The sequence below is a fragment of the Brachionichthys hirsutus genome, chromosome 3 (genome assembly GCF_040956055.1).
Source record: "Brachionichthys hirsutus isolate HB-005 chromosome 3, CSIRO-AGI_Bhir_v1, whole genome shotgun sequence".
Classification (NCBI taxonomy): Eukaryota; Metazoa; Chordata; class Actinopteri; order Lophiiformes; family Brachionichthyidae; genus Brachionichthys; species Brachionichthys hirsutus.
In genome coordinates this window covers 7214957-7231143 of record NC_090899.1, presented here as the reverse complement: position 1 = coordinate 7231143, position 16187 = coordinate 7214957, and the positions used below count along the sequence as shown (strand labels likewise).

Here is a 16187-nt window from a genome sequence, read left to right as displayed (position 1 = left end):
TTCTTTTCATTTTTGTGATCACTGATCAAATAGAGAAGCTTCCTTGACTGATTCATCTCCTGAAACCATACTGCTGTTTGTCCTTGAAGGTGTTTGGTATCAGGACCATTAATCCTCGGCTTAAGAACCATTGAGACTTTAAACACGAAATTCAAACACACCAAAAAAAGCACACAAAGGTTGCCTCAAAAGGTGACAGCGATTACGCCTTAGCACAAATGATGCGTGTGAACAGAGATCAGCTGAATTGTTTACTTCCCTTTTACATTCAGGCACAGCCCTAAGGAATCCACCTTTGAAGAGCCGAAAAAGCTGTTACCCATCAACAAAGGGCTCATTGTCTGCACCAGGCAGCTGACATGTGAGGCAGCCGAGCATTCACAGAGTGCAGAACATGTTGAAAGGAACAATGGAGCCACTGATCTAGTCATGAAGCCACACTTACAACTGAAACATTTCATTACTGAACCATCTTGTGGCAGTTTTTTTTTTTTTTTAGATCCAACTGTACACAACCATTAAATCCACCATGCAAGGCCTGACGCGTAAAAGTTGGTGCTGTTATTTAAAATTAAGCTATTTGCCTCTGGCCTTAAAATAGTATCTTTGCATATTGTAAATACTTTATTTTGCATATTTATTTCAGTAATGCATTAGTCAGGGGCAGTTTGGCATTTTTGCTGTGGCCATTTGTACTTGTGATCCCAATCAGCACCAGTCTTTGTGTGATAGCGCCACCTAGCGGTATTTTTGTAGTTTCACAAAATGAACACGTCAACTGCAGCTTCTATTTTATTACAATGTTACATGGTAAATAAAGCTGTAATGAACAGATGGACTTAGAGAGCACGAAGATGCATAAATAGAATAGAATAACATAACTGACTCATAACTATACGGGGTATGAGAGAAATCCATTTTTAACACATAAAGCATGAACAATTCATGAAAAGATAACGTTAAAGAGCATTTCCTATGTTTCCAACAGCTCCTGTGGATGGAGGTAAGAAAGGTCGCAACATATAGAATAGAAATCACCAGCAGAAAATCCAACCGTTTATCAGAAACACAAAACATTGCTTCGTCGGCATCGCCGTTTCTGCTGCTTCAGCGTCCACACGGACAGCTTTTCATTTCAACGGGAAACGTAAAACCAAATCAACAGACCGAGCCGATGAGCATTCTGTGCTTGACATAAAAAAATATGCCAACAAAAAAAATAATCTGAACCATCCCTTTAAAAATGGCAAGAAAAAGAGATTGTAGCCATTAAAGGTTGAAGCTTCATGAAGCTACGAATAGCAAACATTCACATTCATGTGATGCTGAGAATTCAAGCCTTCAACCCTCCATATTAGACAAGACTGTCAACGCCGAACCAAATAGGGACGCTTTTTAAACGATGACCATTTAATATATGCCGACATACAAGTATATAGCATATAATATATCGCTGTCAACTGAAATAACATAAATAAAGAAAGCATTGGATTTCAGAGCAACCCATTCATGAACAATGGTGCGTCAGCCTTTGGGATTTGTGAGACGTTCAGACGCTGTTGACCAGGTTATTCTCTTCCTCCTTATGTTTAACCACCGCTTGATCCAAGGCCTCCAGGAATCTCACAAGACTCACTGCCCCTGTCTGCAAGAATAAAAAACACGTTACTAAAAAGCAACAACACGTCTTTTTCTCTACAAACGCCATGGAAGAAACGTTTATTGATACCTTTACGAACAGTGCATGGGCTAGGAACGGTAACTTCCTGAGTGCTCGTCCACTCATACCTCTGCTTTTTCTGAAAAAGGAAAAGAAGGCATCATTCAGTTGAGGCTCGGATCCAACTGGCTTTGGTATAATAATCACAGCGCAGAGACAACGTGAGCACTCACAGAGCGATGTCCCTCAGGTAGAGGCTGTGCTCGGACACCTCGCTCGCTGCGAAGTCCATGGTCTCCAGCTCAAATATGGTGAAGAGCTGCTCCCGGGGGTAGACGATCTGGCACTGCGCATCACGAAAATTCTAGTTTAGTAAATTACTTTTGATTGACCGAGATGATATTCCCAGCAAACATATTTCAATGGATATTTGTCTCGTGATCCTGGAATGCTGGATTGTTTTCTCGATGCCAGTTTGGTCTGTGTATGGATCTTGTGCTGCCGTTGTACCACCTTTCCACCCAGAGGAAAATAATCCAGACAGGTGGCCATAATCACAGTCAAATGTCTCAATTATTTTAGAAAGTGTCTGAGATGGTTTTGCTCCTCTTATGCTTGTGATTGTGTTGGGTTTTTTTTGCCAAATACACCAAGAAGCTGGACTTGAAATCTTGCATAGAGACTGTCTAACATGTGAACAGGGGAAACAAGACATGGAACTGCCATCGGCCTGCTGAGCCACATTTCTGTCTTGTCCCTAACTTCTGGAAAAAAAAAAGAACTCTAATAAAAACAGCAGAAAGTACAGTAAAAAAAATCACCACTGAAGATGGACATTACAGACTTGTTGAGGCAAATCTATTTTACTTTCTATATTATAAATAGCCACCAATTAAAACATCTGGGTTGTTTGGGCACCTTCATCAGCTCCTCCAGACAGGACAGGTAAATGCTGTAGATGCCATTCACAGACGGCGGTCCAATGTACTGCTTGATGTCAGCTCTGTCCACAAAGGCCAGGTCGATCTTTTCTGTCACATTGGAGGTCGTCAGGATCACGACATTGGAATGTCTGAAACATCCCCTCAAATTAGCATAAAAACAACTTTGGCAAAGAAAAAAGAAGAAAAAAAAAACATTTTCCAGTGGAAAGTAATTAAGTCTGGGTGCAGGAATGCAAAATTAAACTTGTGTCACACGCTGTAAGAGCGGAGTTATACATTAACCACTTCATTTCCTGACCGTTTGATCTGGTCCAGTTGAGTCAGAACAGCGTTGACCACGCGGATGGCGTCAGACGGCTCTGTTCCCGCCTGGCTGGCATTCCTAGACGCCGTCAGACTCTCTACCTGCCCGCCACACAACAGGTACGTGAAAGGAACAGCCTCATTCGATGAACATGGGACAGGTACGGTACAAGGAAGTCTCCGGTTTCACTCAAGGAATGTAGAATCAAGTCTACGAAGGATTCCAGTCAGTCAGTGAAATTCTTAAAGACTTTACCTCGTCCATCAGAACAAAAACAAGAGCCTCTTTGTCATCAATCAACTGCTGGATCTTTTGAAACATCTTTGTGACCAGCTTCCCACTCTGCCACAAAGAACCACAGTTACCAAAATAGCATCAGCCCAATCTGCTCAATCATTTAATGGAAAAAGGTCAGGGGGGTACCTCCGAGAACCACTTTGAAAACAGGCTGTGGCTATTTATCTCGACGAATTGCCCGTAGGAATATCTGTAGGGAGAGGAGTGCGTTTTAAAACCAAGATAGCAGCTGTGGCTGCAACCGAAGCTGACGGAATGAGGACTGTCATACCGACTTGACAGCCTGATTGACAGCTTCTGGGCAAGAGCTTTGCACAGTGAGGTTTTCCCCGTGCCCGGGGGTCCTGAATGCGGGCAGGCACAAAGAGAAAAATCTGTTATTCTAAACAATTCAGCCCCGACACTACCTGAAACAAGAAATCACCGGAATTCCTCATCAGATATTTACCGTGAAGCAGCACAACTCGGTTCCAAGATACCAGACTACTGTCAACCTTTTTGTCAGAGAAGTAAATCATTGTTGTGACATAATCCAGGAGCTGCGTTTTGACTCCAGTCTCGTACACCAGACTCTCCCAAATTCCATGGAATTCAGCTGTTAAAAATACAGGTGCGGTCATTTCAGGGAAATATTAAGCTAAGGGACAATTCGTCATGCGCCAAACGGGCCAGAACATGACGAATTTACCACATTTATGCCTCTACTGACATGAACACTGGTCCCAGCCATGATCAGGTGGGATCTTAAAAAGGAGATTATAAAACTATTAGAATTAGCAGAAAAAAATAGACTTTGTTGAGGTTAGATTCAAAGTTGTTGGAATTCCCTGCCTACTATTCGAGCTGAGTCGTAACAGAACTAATCTTAATATATTGTACGTCTAAAAATAAACACATTGTAGAATGATTTTTAAAAAAGAGCCGTGTCCGTCTGCACAGATTCGAGTGGAAACGAAGATGGAACTATTTTCTGGCCACGTTCTTTTCCGTGCGCTCTCCTCTGTGAGGTCCAGTCTCACCTGCCGGCAGCAACCACTGATTGGCTGCTGAAAGCTCCTCGTCATCCTCCAGACACAGCGTGCTGGCTCCATCCTCATTCAGAGTGAAGATGTGAATGGTGAGAGCGCAGCTCTGCAAATCAAGGGGCTGGGCAGAGACAGGCAGCACAAACGTTTAACGCTTGCAAACAATTACAATTATTTTTAAAATGTTTGTAAACTCTTACCATTTCTGTGACATCAGCTAAAACCACAGATTCCACGTGTTTTTTCAGGAATTCGTCATCAAACTCCGTCCATTTGCAGTTACTGAAAACCACAATGTGGCATCTCAGTAGAGCCAGAACGTGTGTCCTCACTACAGACAGTTTGGCTGTGCTGGAAAAAAAGAATTACAAGGAAGAGACGGTCAGGATCCCCACCAGGTGTGTGCGTGTGTGTGCGTGTGTGTGGAGGGGGGGGGGGGGGGGGGGGGGGGGGTCCCTGAAGAATGACAGAAAGAACTTATTTGAGGTATTCCTTCATAATCCCTTTTCTTTATAAAAACAAATGGACACAAAATTTTAGATTTTTGTGTGAAAACACACAAAAAAAAAACCCAACAACTATGAATTCCCTGGATAACCTCATCTGAGATCAAATCCGCTTCCAGGATTAGAATAAAATTCAACTTAAAAAAAGAAAAGAATCTGTTTCCCAATCTGCACGACTAAAACTTTAAACATGTATTTGTAGAGGGGCAATATGTCAAACCTAGACATGGCATTACGCTCAACACATAGCTAAGATTATGCTTAAGAAGAGATTTCATGCATCTATACACCGAGATAAAACAATACATCCAGAGATTTGTTTTTAATAGCACATAAAACACTGATAAAAAATATAGTTTCAAATTGAAGTACGTTTCTTTGGCCGGTAGTCGTTAATGTTTCACGAGGTAGGACTGAAGTTAGTATCTCTACATCCCGGGTTCAATGATACCGATGTCAACACAGTTATAGGACATTTCCACTTCCTGAATTTATGGGTATCGCTCATTTGTTCTACATTTAATTTAAATAGCTGCTATTAATTTGTTAAAAGATCAGTTGCCACAAATTGTTATTAACATTTTAATCACAACATATTTCCTTGAAGATTGTGAGCATTCGAGGGTTTTTGCGGAACTGTTCATTCGTTCTTCTACTCATCTGAGCTGGACGCCATTAGTGTTCACGCAAAGTAACCCACCTCTGAGACTTAACGTGGACTTCTACGTTGATGTTTGTCTTCTGGTTTCCCATCTCCATTCTCTCCCCCTCCATCCTTAAAAACAAACAAACAAACTTTGGACATCAGAGAAACATCCAGACACTTAAAAGGAAGTCCTAATCACATTCATTGAACGGAGCTTTTCTAGTGCTCTTGATATTGTAAATAAGGTGAAGTTGTAGCTAGCTTAACGCAGGTGGCTAACGTCAACATCGCCGAGAGACTAAACATTAACTTTTCCTCGCCCGGTGAACTGAAACAATGAGTAACCTGACACCATTTACGTTAAGAGTCGGGTTAATTGCACCCACCACACCGACGGCAGGCTGTCCGAGAATAAACTATCGAGTATCGATCAGACCGCGTAGCTGTCAGAACATCGAAACTCAAATACAGCGCGCGAGCGACTTTTTCTTCCTTGTGTAGAACTTTTGATTGCGATATCTTCTCTTGGCGCATAGCGCCCCCTACTGTACCGGAGTATGTAACCTATATTACCTCCTATCCCACTCAAATCATAGATTTCATTTGTGACTTGTAGCTTTGCATCGGTGGTGTATCCTTTGAAAATAACAACCTATATTTAATCCCTTATTAACGTTTCATTATTATTTTAAATCAGTCGCAAAAAAGAGAGTTTTCCCATGACCATGAGCACATCAGAACTCCTTCCCCTGTCCACGTACCAGTGGATCAACGCTGGTCACGTCGGTAATTACATTACCTTGACGCGTTTCTGAAATTATGTGTGCCTTCACTCAACCATTTCGATCTTTTGCGCTTTAGCGTGACACCGGAAATGCATAGCTTGTTTTGCGACGTCACATCCGCCTGCCGATAGCGTCCCTGTCTGAAGTCGCCGGAGTTACGATAGCGACTGGCGACGTAATTTAAATAAGAATACGATTTAGGATATACGCGGAATAATGGGGAAAAAACACAAGAAACATAAACCGGAGTGGAGGACAGTCGATGGTACCAAAGTGCACATTTTACCAACGCTAATTTACTCCTTTTGTTCAGGCCTGTTTTATGCTAAACTATTGTAGCTTAGCCAGCTAGCTGTGCTCGCAGCAGATATCCTTTACGCTTTGTTTAAATCTACCAACTGCTAAATTACGACATAAATCGGAGCATATAATTGACCCCGTTTGTTTATCTTTCAGCCATCAGTTAGTTTTAGCTGCTAATAGTATTCGGTTAAGCAGTTATGAAATATTTCCAGCAAAACAGCACAGTGTGATGAAGATTATATTAAATCCAATAGCACCATACAATGGAATATTTTATACAAATATATTTAACAATGTAAGACGCATTTTTGATCAGGGAATTCAGAAACGTACCGCTTTAAATATCTGCAAATTCGCTTTACATTTCTTGAGCGGAATGTCAGACAAAAGTTTTTCTATCACACACATGCCAACATTATTCTATATGCTCATCTGCTCTGCTCAATCCTTTCATCTCCATCTTTGTTTTGGTTGTAGACTATGAAGACAATGCTCTCGAGAAGCCCCTGAAGCTTGTGCTCAAAGTTGGCGGAAGTGAGGTGACAGAGCTCTCTGGTTCGGGCCATGACTCCAGCTTCTACGATGACAGATCAGACCATGAACGAGAACGCCACAAAGAGAAGAAGAAGAAGAAGAAAAAGAAGTCTGAAAAGGATAAAGACAAGTACGTGGACGATGAGGACAGAAGACGTCGGAAGGTTAGTTTACAAAAGAACATTCTACCTCATTGCAACACGGTTCTTTTGCCATAATTGTCTCTCATTCTTTCATCCCACGCCGTAGGAGGAAAAGAGGAAGAAGAGAGAACGAGAGCAGCATGAATCAGAAGCAGCAGCGGCAGCGGCCACATCTGCCACGAGTGCTGGTATAGCTGTCGAACCATTCATGTTGACCAAAACTATACATTTAGGATTAGAGGTGAGTAAAATGATGACTAGTTCAGTGTTAATGATTCTGGGGGACACAACGCTCACACCGTGACTGCTTTTCATTAGCCAGAGGAGAAGAAAATGAAGAAAGAGCGGGAGAGAGAGCTTGATATAGAGCCTGAAATAGAGGAGTTTCACCCCACTGTGAAGGAAGGAGACCGACCGGTCCGAGCATGCAGGACACAGCAAGGTTAAAATGCCTTCTATGACGACATGTCTTTTTTGGGGAAATTTTCATGTGTAAACATACAAATACTAATATTTTTTTGTATTCTCTCAATGAAGAGAATGAGTCTACTCCTCGTCAGCAACTGTTGGAACACTTTCTGATGCAGCTGCAGAGGTGAGAGATCATGCATTCATTCTAACCAGTTACCTTTTTAATGTTTACCTTCTGTCCTTTTAACGCCACAACGATGCCCCTAAGGAGTCTGTTAAGGTTCAGAATCCTAAAAACCTAGCGTGCATTACTGTTTAAGGCTGTTTGTCCTTGAGGTTTGGTCCTATCCATCTCTTCTTGTATGAACACAATGATCACAAGATATCACAGACTGAAGTTTCTGGACTACATGAAAGATAAAATCTTTCCCTTTTTTTTGTTCTCTCAGCAAAATGTAGCCTTTAATGTATATGCAACTTTTATTTCATTTCCATTCTCATTTGTGCAATAATCAGCTGCTTCTGCAGGATTTTGAGCATAAAGCCATCCGAGCATTTTATCTTCAGGAGGCAGTATGCTGTTGCAGAATCCAAGACTGAGCAGAGACGACTCGGTGACGAGCCCAAACCGAGCTTAACATTATAGCTGTGCTGATTAGCATTGGTTGTGCATCACACATGCCTTGAGATACCCTCTTTATTGTGACAGAATGTAAGTTTGATTAATTTATCTTAAATAAACTTGGGTTTGCAGGAAAGACCCCCATGGATTCTTTGCGTTTCCAGTAACAGACGCGATTGCTCCTGGTTACTCAATGATCATCAAACATCCAATGGACTTCAGCACCATGAAAGACAAGATTGGAGACAATGAGTACAACACGGTTACAGAATTTAAGGTGATCACGATTTGGGGTGTGGTGATGAATATTTATCTGTTTTAGAGCCGAAGCTCGTGTGTATACAAAGTTTTCACTTTTTTCTTTAACTCTTTTGAAAACTTTTATTTCCTTTTAGGCGGACTTTAAACTGATGTGTGATAATGCAATGGTTTACAACCGACCAGAGACTGTTTATTACCAGGCAGCGAAAAAACTGCTCCACACGGGATTCAAGATGATGAGCAAGGTAAGGGTGTTGGACAATAAATAGCTGAGTCTATATTTTATTTTTATGTTTCAATGAAGCTATTCTGACTTCGTTTTCATTTCCTGTCTTGTCCATATTTGGCCAGTGAGGCAGATAATCTTAAGTGTCCCTTCTTTACTTCTGCCATGTGTGTAGGAACGGCTGCTGGCTCTGAAGCGCAGCATGTCTTTCATGCAGGACATGGACTACACCCAGCAGGCAGCAATTTTGGGAGATGAAGATGAAGACCTCACATCTGATATACCTCCCCCGGAGATAATCCCTATCCCAGTGGAGTCAGCTAAGAAGTCCAAGAAGCAACCAGTCAAAGTCATGAAAGAAGCCATCAGGTATTCCTTTTTTTTTTTGTTCGTTTGCTAACATCCAAATTAAATTAGAATATTTTTGTATGAATGAAATGTAGCTCGAACGTCCAGTCCTCAATATTTCTGTTTCTGCTGTGATTGTCAGCATAATGAACCAGTAACATTTAAAATTTTTATTTCAGTTATTTGTTTGAACCGGAGGGAAATGCTTGCAGCTTGACCGATAGCACGGCAGAGGAACACGTCCTCGCACTGGTTGAACATTCTGCAGATGAAGCTCGGGACCGGATCAATAGATACATGCCCAATTCCAAGGTTTTTCACTTAACGTTTCTACCATTGTAGCTATATTTTTTCGATTAAATTGGCATCCATGCTTTGAGGAAGTCACACTTTCACTTTAGCAGGTTTTCTTTATGTCCGTTTAATTTGCAATTTAAAATGCATTGGCTCGGCTCTGTGTTTTCAGATGGGCTATTTGCGAAAAGAGGCAGACACTTCTCTCCGATACACAGTTGTAAATCGCTTAGACCCTGACGCAGAAGGTTTGTTATATTTGTTGTTTTTCAAGCATCTTTTACAACCATATGTTCGTGCAACATTTGCACTGCAGTCGTACGATATAGGATATCTGAGAAAGTTTTTATTTTTCACTGAAGAGGAGACTCATAATGTGGACCTCAGTTCCCTGTCCAATAAGCTTCTGCCTGGATTAACAACATTGGGTTTCAAAGATGACAGGAGACACCAAGGTATGTCACAAAGTGAAATTTGTTCTCTTCATATTAGTCATTTTAATTCCTCTTGCTCGCTAAAATCGACCAAAAGGTTTATTTCCTATGGTGCATTCCACTTTCATCTCTTTCTTGCTCTGTGTAGTGACCTTCCTCAGCAGTGCCTACAATGTTCAGAGCCTTCAGAAGAACACTGTCTTCCCTGACCTGCTGCCTGAGGAGGTGGACATGCTCTACTCAGCCTATGGAGATGAGACGGGTGTACAATGCGCGCTGAGGTAGGAGGACTTGCTGCCATTGTCTGAACTTGGGATGTGAAATGTTGTGTAGAAGGAGGCATCCTGTTTTCTGCTTGCAATTGAATTCATGTTCACCCTTAGCATCCAAGAGTTTGTCAAGGGCTGTGGTAGCATCACAAAGCGTTGGGTCGATGAGCTTCTGGACAAGATGACGGCAGGAGATCATGTTAAAGCCGCCACTCAAATCCGTCAGGTATCTGACTTGTGCTCAGTATTACACACATTACCGCCATCGTCGTCTCGGTCAGCCTGTTTCCTGCTTCCTGTTTCCTTTATGACAGTATTTTTTATATTATCAGAAAAGAAACATGATGCTGCTGAGACCTGATGAAACTAACTCCAGCATTTGTCACATGCAAGTATGCAGACGCTGCCATTAAGATCGAGACATTTAAATGGCTGCTCCACCTGCGTGATTGAAGCTGCATGTCTTTGCTCAGATGACTGATGCCACTGGCCTCGGAGAGAGCGGCTCTGTTCTGGACTTCATGACAATGAAGAACTATCCTGATATGTCTCTGGACATATCCATGCTGAACTCATTAGGTGACGATCACTTGTTCTATGTTTTCTCCTCCTTCCTTTTAATGTGTGTGTGCAGCCGAGACGTCACTGAAATAGGTGTGCATGTTCTTCTTTATTTGGTTCATTTCACTTCAGCCAGTGACTTTGTTCATCAGGTAAAACGGTGAAAAAAGAGCCCGGCAATGATGAGGGACAGCAGCACTTTGACGATGCAGACAAACTCCTGCAGGAGTTCCAGGAGGCTCAGGTGGACAGAGTCGTGTCCAGACCGTCATCCAACCTGTCTTCCCTCTCCAATGCCTCGGAAAGGGACCAGCACCATTTAGGTATCTGCAGCAAAACAAAAATAAAAGCATGCTGTTTCGTGCTTTTTTGTATCACAGCTTGCTATTTTTGTTTTATCAAATGTGTTTTTGAATTCTGAGCTTTCGTTGCTTTGGGAAGCAACAGAAAAGTAACACCAGTGCAGCAATATAAGACCGGTATTTTCTTTTGTCTACAGGCAGCCCATCACATCTGGGTGTTGGCGACCAGTCTGAAATGGTTCATGATCATTATGAGTTCCTGCAGTCACCAGAGCCGGAGGGCTCGTCCAACAGCTGACCGGCACATGCTGCCGTCCTGGTATCCCGGTGTTAACAGCACAGCCTTGGACTGGCTTGTTTTTACCAATGTGATTGTACAGACTGTTTGTTGTGTACTCTGTATGTTTTTGTATGAGTGCAGCATCTGAACAATAAATGCTTGTGCGCTGTATTTATAAGTGTGTATTTCAATAAGAAAAGGACAAATAAAATGCGATGAATTTTTCATACTTGCGGAAGCACCTCCAAGTTATTGTCTCGCATTCAAATTTAGTGCATTTAAAGCTAAAAAATATAGAAGTAAATCAGCACGTATGATTCTTACTGCACTAAACTGTAGAAGTAAATAAGCACATTCTTACTGCACTAAACTCAAACGTCATCACAGGGTGTCTTAAATGTGTTAGAACTGGGGTGGAAAAATAAAAAAAACGCATGTCGGATACATTAAAATGAATGTCAAAATGAGAAACGGGAAACGTGAACGCTTCCGTTCTATAGATTACGTCCCTCCGTTTGCCTTGCTCGAGATTGATAGGCAGGGCTGCGGCGCGCATGCGCAGTACGACCGTTTCCATAGCGCTCGCTGTGACCATCTGCTGAGTTGATTGTTCAACTTCTTTCTCGGAGATTGCGTCGACAAATCAAAGGGCGAAGATCATTTTATCTATATTTATGGTGATATTTTTTTTTTACTGTCTCACTGTCCTGACGGTGTGTGTGTGTGTTTTAGTAGTTTAAATTAACTTGCCTGGTTAATTTCTAGTAAGATGTCAATCTCCATTCACAATTTAACAGCGTCGTCAGCAAAAGTAAGTGTTTCTCATTGATTAAGTCTTTGTGGATATTGGTAACGTGAAGTAAACTGATAGTTTATAAGATCAATTACATTTGTTATTTTTTACATGGCAGTTTTATTTCATGTAGCGAATGTTAACCGTCATTGATTGTTTCCAGTTAGTTAGTCACGTGATGTGACCACTTCAGTTCCCAGACTGGGGAACTATCCCAGCACCGTGCATGTGTGTACACACCCAGGCGATGCATACAATTCAATCAATGAAGTCGGTGCACAAGGCGCTTCTTTTCATTTCCCTAAATGTGGCATGTAGTGTGTTTAACGTGTGATCTATCTAACCTCCTCTTGTGCTGTCCAGATGAAATGCTTCAGTCGGGGGTTAAAATCCACATCCCGTGGCAGCAGCAGAGATGAACTGGTGGCCTCCAAGCCCCCCCGGGTCAACGGATGGTCTTGGCCCCCTCATCCTTTTCAAGTGCTTGCTGTGCTTCTGTACGGCTACGTCTGCGTTGTCAGCTTCGGCATCTTCATTCCTCTCCTGCCCCTGCCCTGGAACTACGCGGCCTACACTGTATCTCTCACTCAGGGCCGAGGCCTCGCTGCTCTAGCCGCGTTCCGTTCTGTACTATTTGCCTTAACCGTTTTGTGCACAGCTGACGGCTTTAGTTTTCGTTGTATTCTTCTTCGCCCACATCGCTGCTGTGACCGTGGACCCGGCGGACCCCAGCGTGAGGGCCAAGCAGGGTTACTCCAACCCAATGCCACTGTTTGACCGGACAACGCAGGAGCACGTCATTCAAGACCTACACTGTTATTTATGTGACGTCATGGTGTACGTATCCGACGCACGGCGGCGGCGTTAATCATCGAGTTGTCCTGTTTTATGATGTTAATGTTGACGGACTTTTGTGCAGTGGGCCCAAAGTTAAACACTGTGGAGTTTGCAACAAATGTGTGGAAGACTTTGATCACCACTGCAAGTGGCTCAACAACTGTGTGGGGGGAAGAAACTACTGGTGAGATGACTTGTTGGATAAACTAGTCAATTTCCCTTAGCTGATATAATGCACTGCTCTATTAATGTAAAATCCGGTTCTCTTTCTTCAGGTTCTTCTTTGTTGCACTGTCCTCTGCCACGCTAGCGGCCCTCCTGCTTCTGGTAGTCATCTTGTTCATAATTATTCAGCATTACTTGGACCCAAGCAGCCTACGAACCGCCCCGCAGTTTGGCAGTAAGTCACCATGATATAGAGCTTTATTTTTCCGGCCTGCATTGAAGATAATCAATAGATAATTGAAGATAATGTTTTTAATCAGCATTAGTGTTCCTTCTTTTTGTATTAGGTGTGCAGAGAAATGGCACCTGGCTGGCGTTTCTACCGGTGGCACCCATAAAGACGAGTTCAGCTGGCCTCCTCATATTAGCCTTCATAACAGTCGTGATGAGCCTCATCGCCCTGCTGCTTCTAGGTCCATTACTGCTGTTCCACTTTTACCTTTGTGAGTCACTTTGAGCCCTTTTCTCCTCAAAGTCCAGTCATTCATCATCCATAGTCAGTTCCTCTGTTAATTCTCCTCTGCAGTTTTTAAAGGCATAAGCACTATTGATTATATAAAGATGAAGCAAGCAGCCAGAAATCGAGACAGCGCGGCAAGTAATCCGCAAGATGAAAACATCAGTAACGAGGGTCCGGAGGTGAGACCAGTTCCTCACCGCTCAGACACTACTGCAGATGACCATGATTGTGTTGGGTTGGTCTAAAACATTTGTTTTTTTCTTTCTAAGAATCAAAAGAGGTCAATTGACTGTGAGCCAGCATTGTCACAGCGCTCGAGGTAAAACAAAGCACTTTTTATGCAATTATAAAGACTCATTAAAGCTCAGAGGAGTCATTTTTGATTTTCCTGCAGTACCTCCCAGTTTGACAGTAAAGGCCCACTAAGAAACCGACTGTTTAATTCCATAAGCACAGAGGTAAGCATTTCTGTTCATAACTCTATATATATATCATATCTTGTGTTATAATCTCCAAGTTGGTGATGCTACATTAAAATCTGTTTTGCTCTAGTTGGAAAACTTCAAGAAATCGTCAGCGAAAGAGAATAGCTTCCACTATGTCACAGAAAATCCCACAGAACACGCGACCAGTGAGTATTTTACCAAGCATAGCATTATACATGATTTAACATCACCAAATTTTGTATACGCACTTCACAATGTGATGCAAATCCAACGCCTAAAAGTACAAGTTGAGAAACGTTTGTGGGACTGCATCGCCGTGTACAGGGTCACGCAGCATAAATGATGAAGGCTGTAAATTATATTCATCTCTTTATCTTCCTCATGGCTGGAAGGGGAAGTGACACCAAAAGCTGGATGCCTGACACTGAAGAGGGGGCTCAGAGCGGCGCTGTGAAGTCTGGACCGTGTTCCAGGAGTGCAGAACCCCCCGGGTGTCTCAGCAATGACTCCGGCTGAGATGCAGTGGAAACCTGTTTCTGCATGCCAGTGCATCAGGAAAAGCGTTCCATCAAAGTATGCTTTAAGAAACGGAGCATCGCCAACTTTAACTGTTGTAATTCTGATGATGACATCAGATGACTTGGATTTGAACCCATCGTTTGAATATTCTGTTGTCCCAATCATTTTTTTATTTTTTTTTAGACATTGTGTGTTTTTCCGGCTGCGGATTTTAATTATTTAAAGGATTGTTTCATTTCACTGACTGACTGAGCCGCTGCCCGGCCTCGCTTCCAGGTGTTTTTATTTTTATTATTTGAAAACTGAATGCAGTGAAGAATATTCCATCTTGAAAAGGGACAACGTTTCAACTTTGTATAGCTGTTTTATTTTATTTAACTGTTGATTTCCAAAAGCTTGATTTCCCACTGAAGTTTTAACCTGAAATGTATAGTAAAAGGTACAATTTTATTCTTTCAAATTAATCTGTTGGCAATCTAAATATCCAACCTCCTCTTGATCTCTCTCAATATATTGAAGTTTTCATTTTGGATATTCTGGTTTCTGCTCTGTCTACCTTATACAATATAAAAAATGTCTTACCGTATGTTCAATTTGCATTTAGTGGTTTCCATTTCTTGTTCTGACGATTACTTCATGCATGGGGCGGGCTTTAAAGGGTTAAACACCATAACGTTTTACCTCTTATCTGAGAGCCTTTCTCATTGCACAGATGGGGAGTTCCATGTACTTCAATTATTAGGTATTTATTAGGTCTTCAAATAAAAGATCCCAACATTGCATTCAGGATATCCTCACCTCTTGTTTGGCCATGAAGTGGAAGCAAACACAACGTTTCTTCTCTAAAAGACTTTTCTTTTGGGAACCTCAACCGGACATGCAGCTGAGCAACATCGGTGACGTCTGTGCTTTCGTCCACTGCGATGCTGAAACAAGGAGCCGTGTGCACATCAGCCAGCAACTGGTTCCGGAGTCCCGGGACGGTGGCCACAAGAACAAAAAAGAATACCTGTAATAATACATTTAACGTCAGAGCAAGAAACACACGCGCACTTAAGTGCATTTAAATGTCATTTTACACGATGTCACACCAGGTTGATTTAATATGATGAACTTTATAACTATGGCGCCTTTTGTTTTAGACAAGTAGTTTTTTTTTACCCCTTAACCCTGTCGTTGCATCATACACATGTGAGCTTGTTAATTCTGATGTGATATGGGGCTTTTTTTATTGTTTTATATTTGCTGTGATTTTGTTTTTACTGTGTTTTAGTGCGCTGTGGATTTTTATTGCATGTTTTCTATTCTGCTAACTGGCTGCCCCGCCTTCCCCCCGAAAGCAGCATGTGACATTTATCTCATCCCAACACACCTGCTGGAACGATGCGCACCTGTGGTCCTTAATGAAAGACTGGATAAAAGTAGGGGGGGGGGGGGGGGTGCAGTGACGACCGACACCGCGAGAGAGCGCCAGTGAGCCGAATCTGGACGGTGGCTCTGCCTCACTGTGGTTCGGACGAAGGAGGCGCGCAGCGTGGACGAGCCCGCGTCATAACGCAGAGATTACGGAGGCAGGGGGGAAATCCTGCCTGGTCCGATACAAAGGAGGACTGACATTGGCTGCTGCTCTTGGGGGGCCCCGGGCAAAACCCATTTTAACGGACTCTTACTGTGACCCACTTGTTCTTTGTTTGTTCATTTGTGTTTTAACTTGGTCTCTTATCGATATTTTAAGTAAATGTTTTTTTCCTG

At 42.4% G+C, this 16187-nt stretch overlaps 3 protein-coding genes across 3 annotated transcripts; 2 read left to right on the top strand and 1 right to left on the bottom strand.

The window, feature by feature from the left end:
* Positions 1-1549: 1549 nt before the first annotated feature.
* Positions 1550-5516, bottom strand: trip13 (thyroid hormone receptor interactor 13). The gene is made up of 12 exons (XM_068760426.1): positions 5437-5516; positions 4431-4581; positions 4225-4351; positions 3654-3800; positions 3477-3549; positions 3332-3395; positions 3164-3250; positions 2903-3009; positions 2579-2732; positions 1894-2006; positions 1730-1799; positions 1550-1645 (listed from the first exon to the last, which is right to left on the bottom strand). Exons 1-12 carry the CDS (start codon positions 5508-5510, stop codon positions 1550-1552), a joined length of 1263 nt encoding a protein of 420 aa, XP_068616527.1. The 5' UTR covers positions 5511-5516.
* An 800-nt stretch (positions 5517-6316) lies between these two features.
* brd9 (bromodomain containing 9) lies at positions 6317-11346 on the top strand. The gene is made up of 17 exons (XM_068758241.1): positions 6317-6432; positions 6948-7168; positions 7254-7388; positions 7466-7589; positions 7685-7742; positions 8313-8457; positions 8576-8686; positions 8843-9036; positions 9195-9327; positions 9482-9557; positions 9672-9764; positions 9892-10024; positions 10127-10238; positions 10345-10404; positions 10486-10591; positions 10726-10896; positions 11073-11346. Exons 1-17 carry the CDS (start codon positions 6384-6386, stop codon positions 11171-11173), a joined length of 2022 nt encoding a protein of 673 aa, XP_068614342.1. The 5' UTR covers positions 6317-6383; the 3' UTR covers positions 11174-11346.
* Positions 11347-12311: 965 nt separating this feature from the next.
* zdhhc11 (zinc finger DHHC-type containing 11) lies at positions 12312-14432 on the top strand. Its single transcript, XM_068758230.1, has 10 exons — positions 12312-12524; positions 12607-12785; positions 12868-12969; positions 13061-13185; positions 13298-13453; positions 13537-13604; positions 13740-13789; positions 13865-13928; positions 14038-14105; positions 14309-14432. Exons 1-10 carry the CDS (start codon positions 12312-12314, stop codon positions 14430-14432), a joined length of 1149 nt encoding a protein of 382 aa, XP_068614331.1.
* The last annotated feature ends 1755 nt before the right edge of the window (positions 14433-16187 follow it).

Bases quoted from the DNA above. Each gene is read 5' to 3' on its own strand.
- trip13 (XM_068760426.1), bottom strand. From the start codon at position 5,510: ATGGAGGGGGAGAGAATGGAGATGGGAAACCAGAAGACAAACATCAAC. The intron at 4,582-5,436 runs GTGGGTTACTTT...CTTTTTTTCCAG, and splicing joins GTCCACGTTAAGTCTCAGAG to CACAGCCAAACTGTCTGTAG. The intron at 3,010-3,163 runs GTAAAGTCTTTA...TGTGGCGGGCAG, and splicing joins TTTTTGTTCTGATGGACGAG to GTAGAGAGTCTGACGGCGTC.
- brd9 (XM_068758241.1), top strand. From the start codon at position 6,384: ATGGGGAAAAAACACAAGAAACATAAACCGGAGTGGAGGACAGTCGAT. The intron at 9,328-9,481 runs GTTTTTCACTTA...CTGTGTTTTCAG, and splicing joins GATACATGCCCAATTCCAAG to ATGGGCTATTTGCGAAAAGA. The intron at 9,765-9,891 runs GTATGTCACAAA...TGCTCTGTGTAG, and splicing joins AGATGACAGGAGACACCAAG to TGACCTTCCTCAGCAGTGCC.
- zdhhc11 (XM_068758230.1), top strand. From the start codon at position 12,312: ATGAAATGCTTCAGTCGGGGGTTAAAATCCACATCCCGTGGCAGCAGC. The intron at 13,454-13,536 runs GTGAGTCACTTT...TCTCCTCTGCAG, and splicing joins GCTGTTCCACTTTTACCTTT to TTTTTAAAGGCATAAGCACT. The intron at 13,605-13,739 runs GCAAGTAATCCG...TTTCTTTCTAAG, and splicing joins CCAGAAATCGAGACAGCGCG to AATCAAAAGAGGTCAATTGA.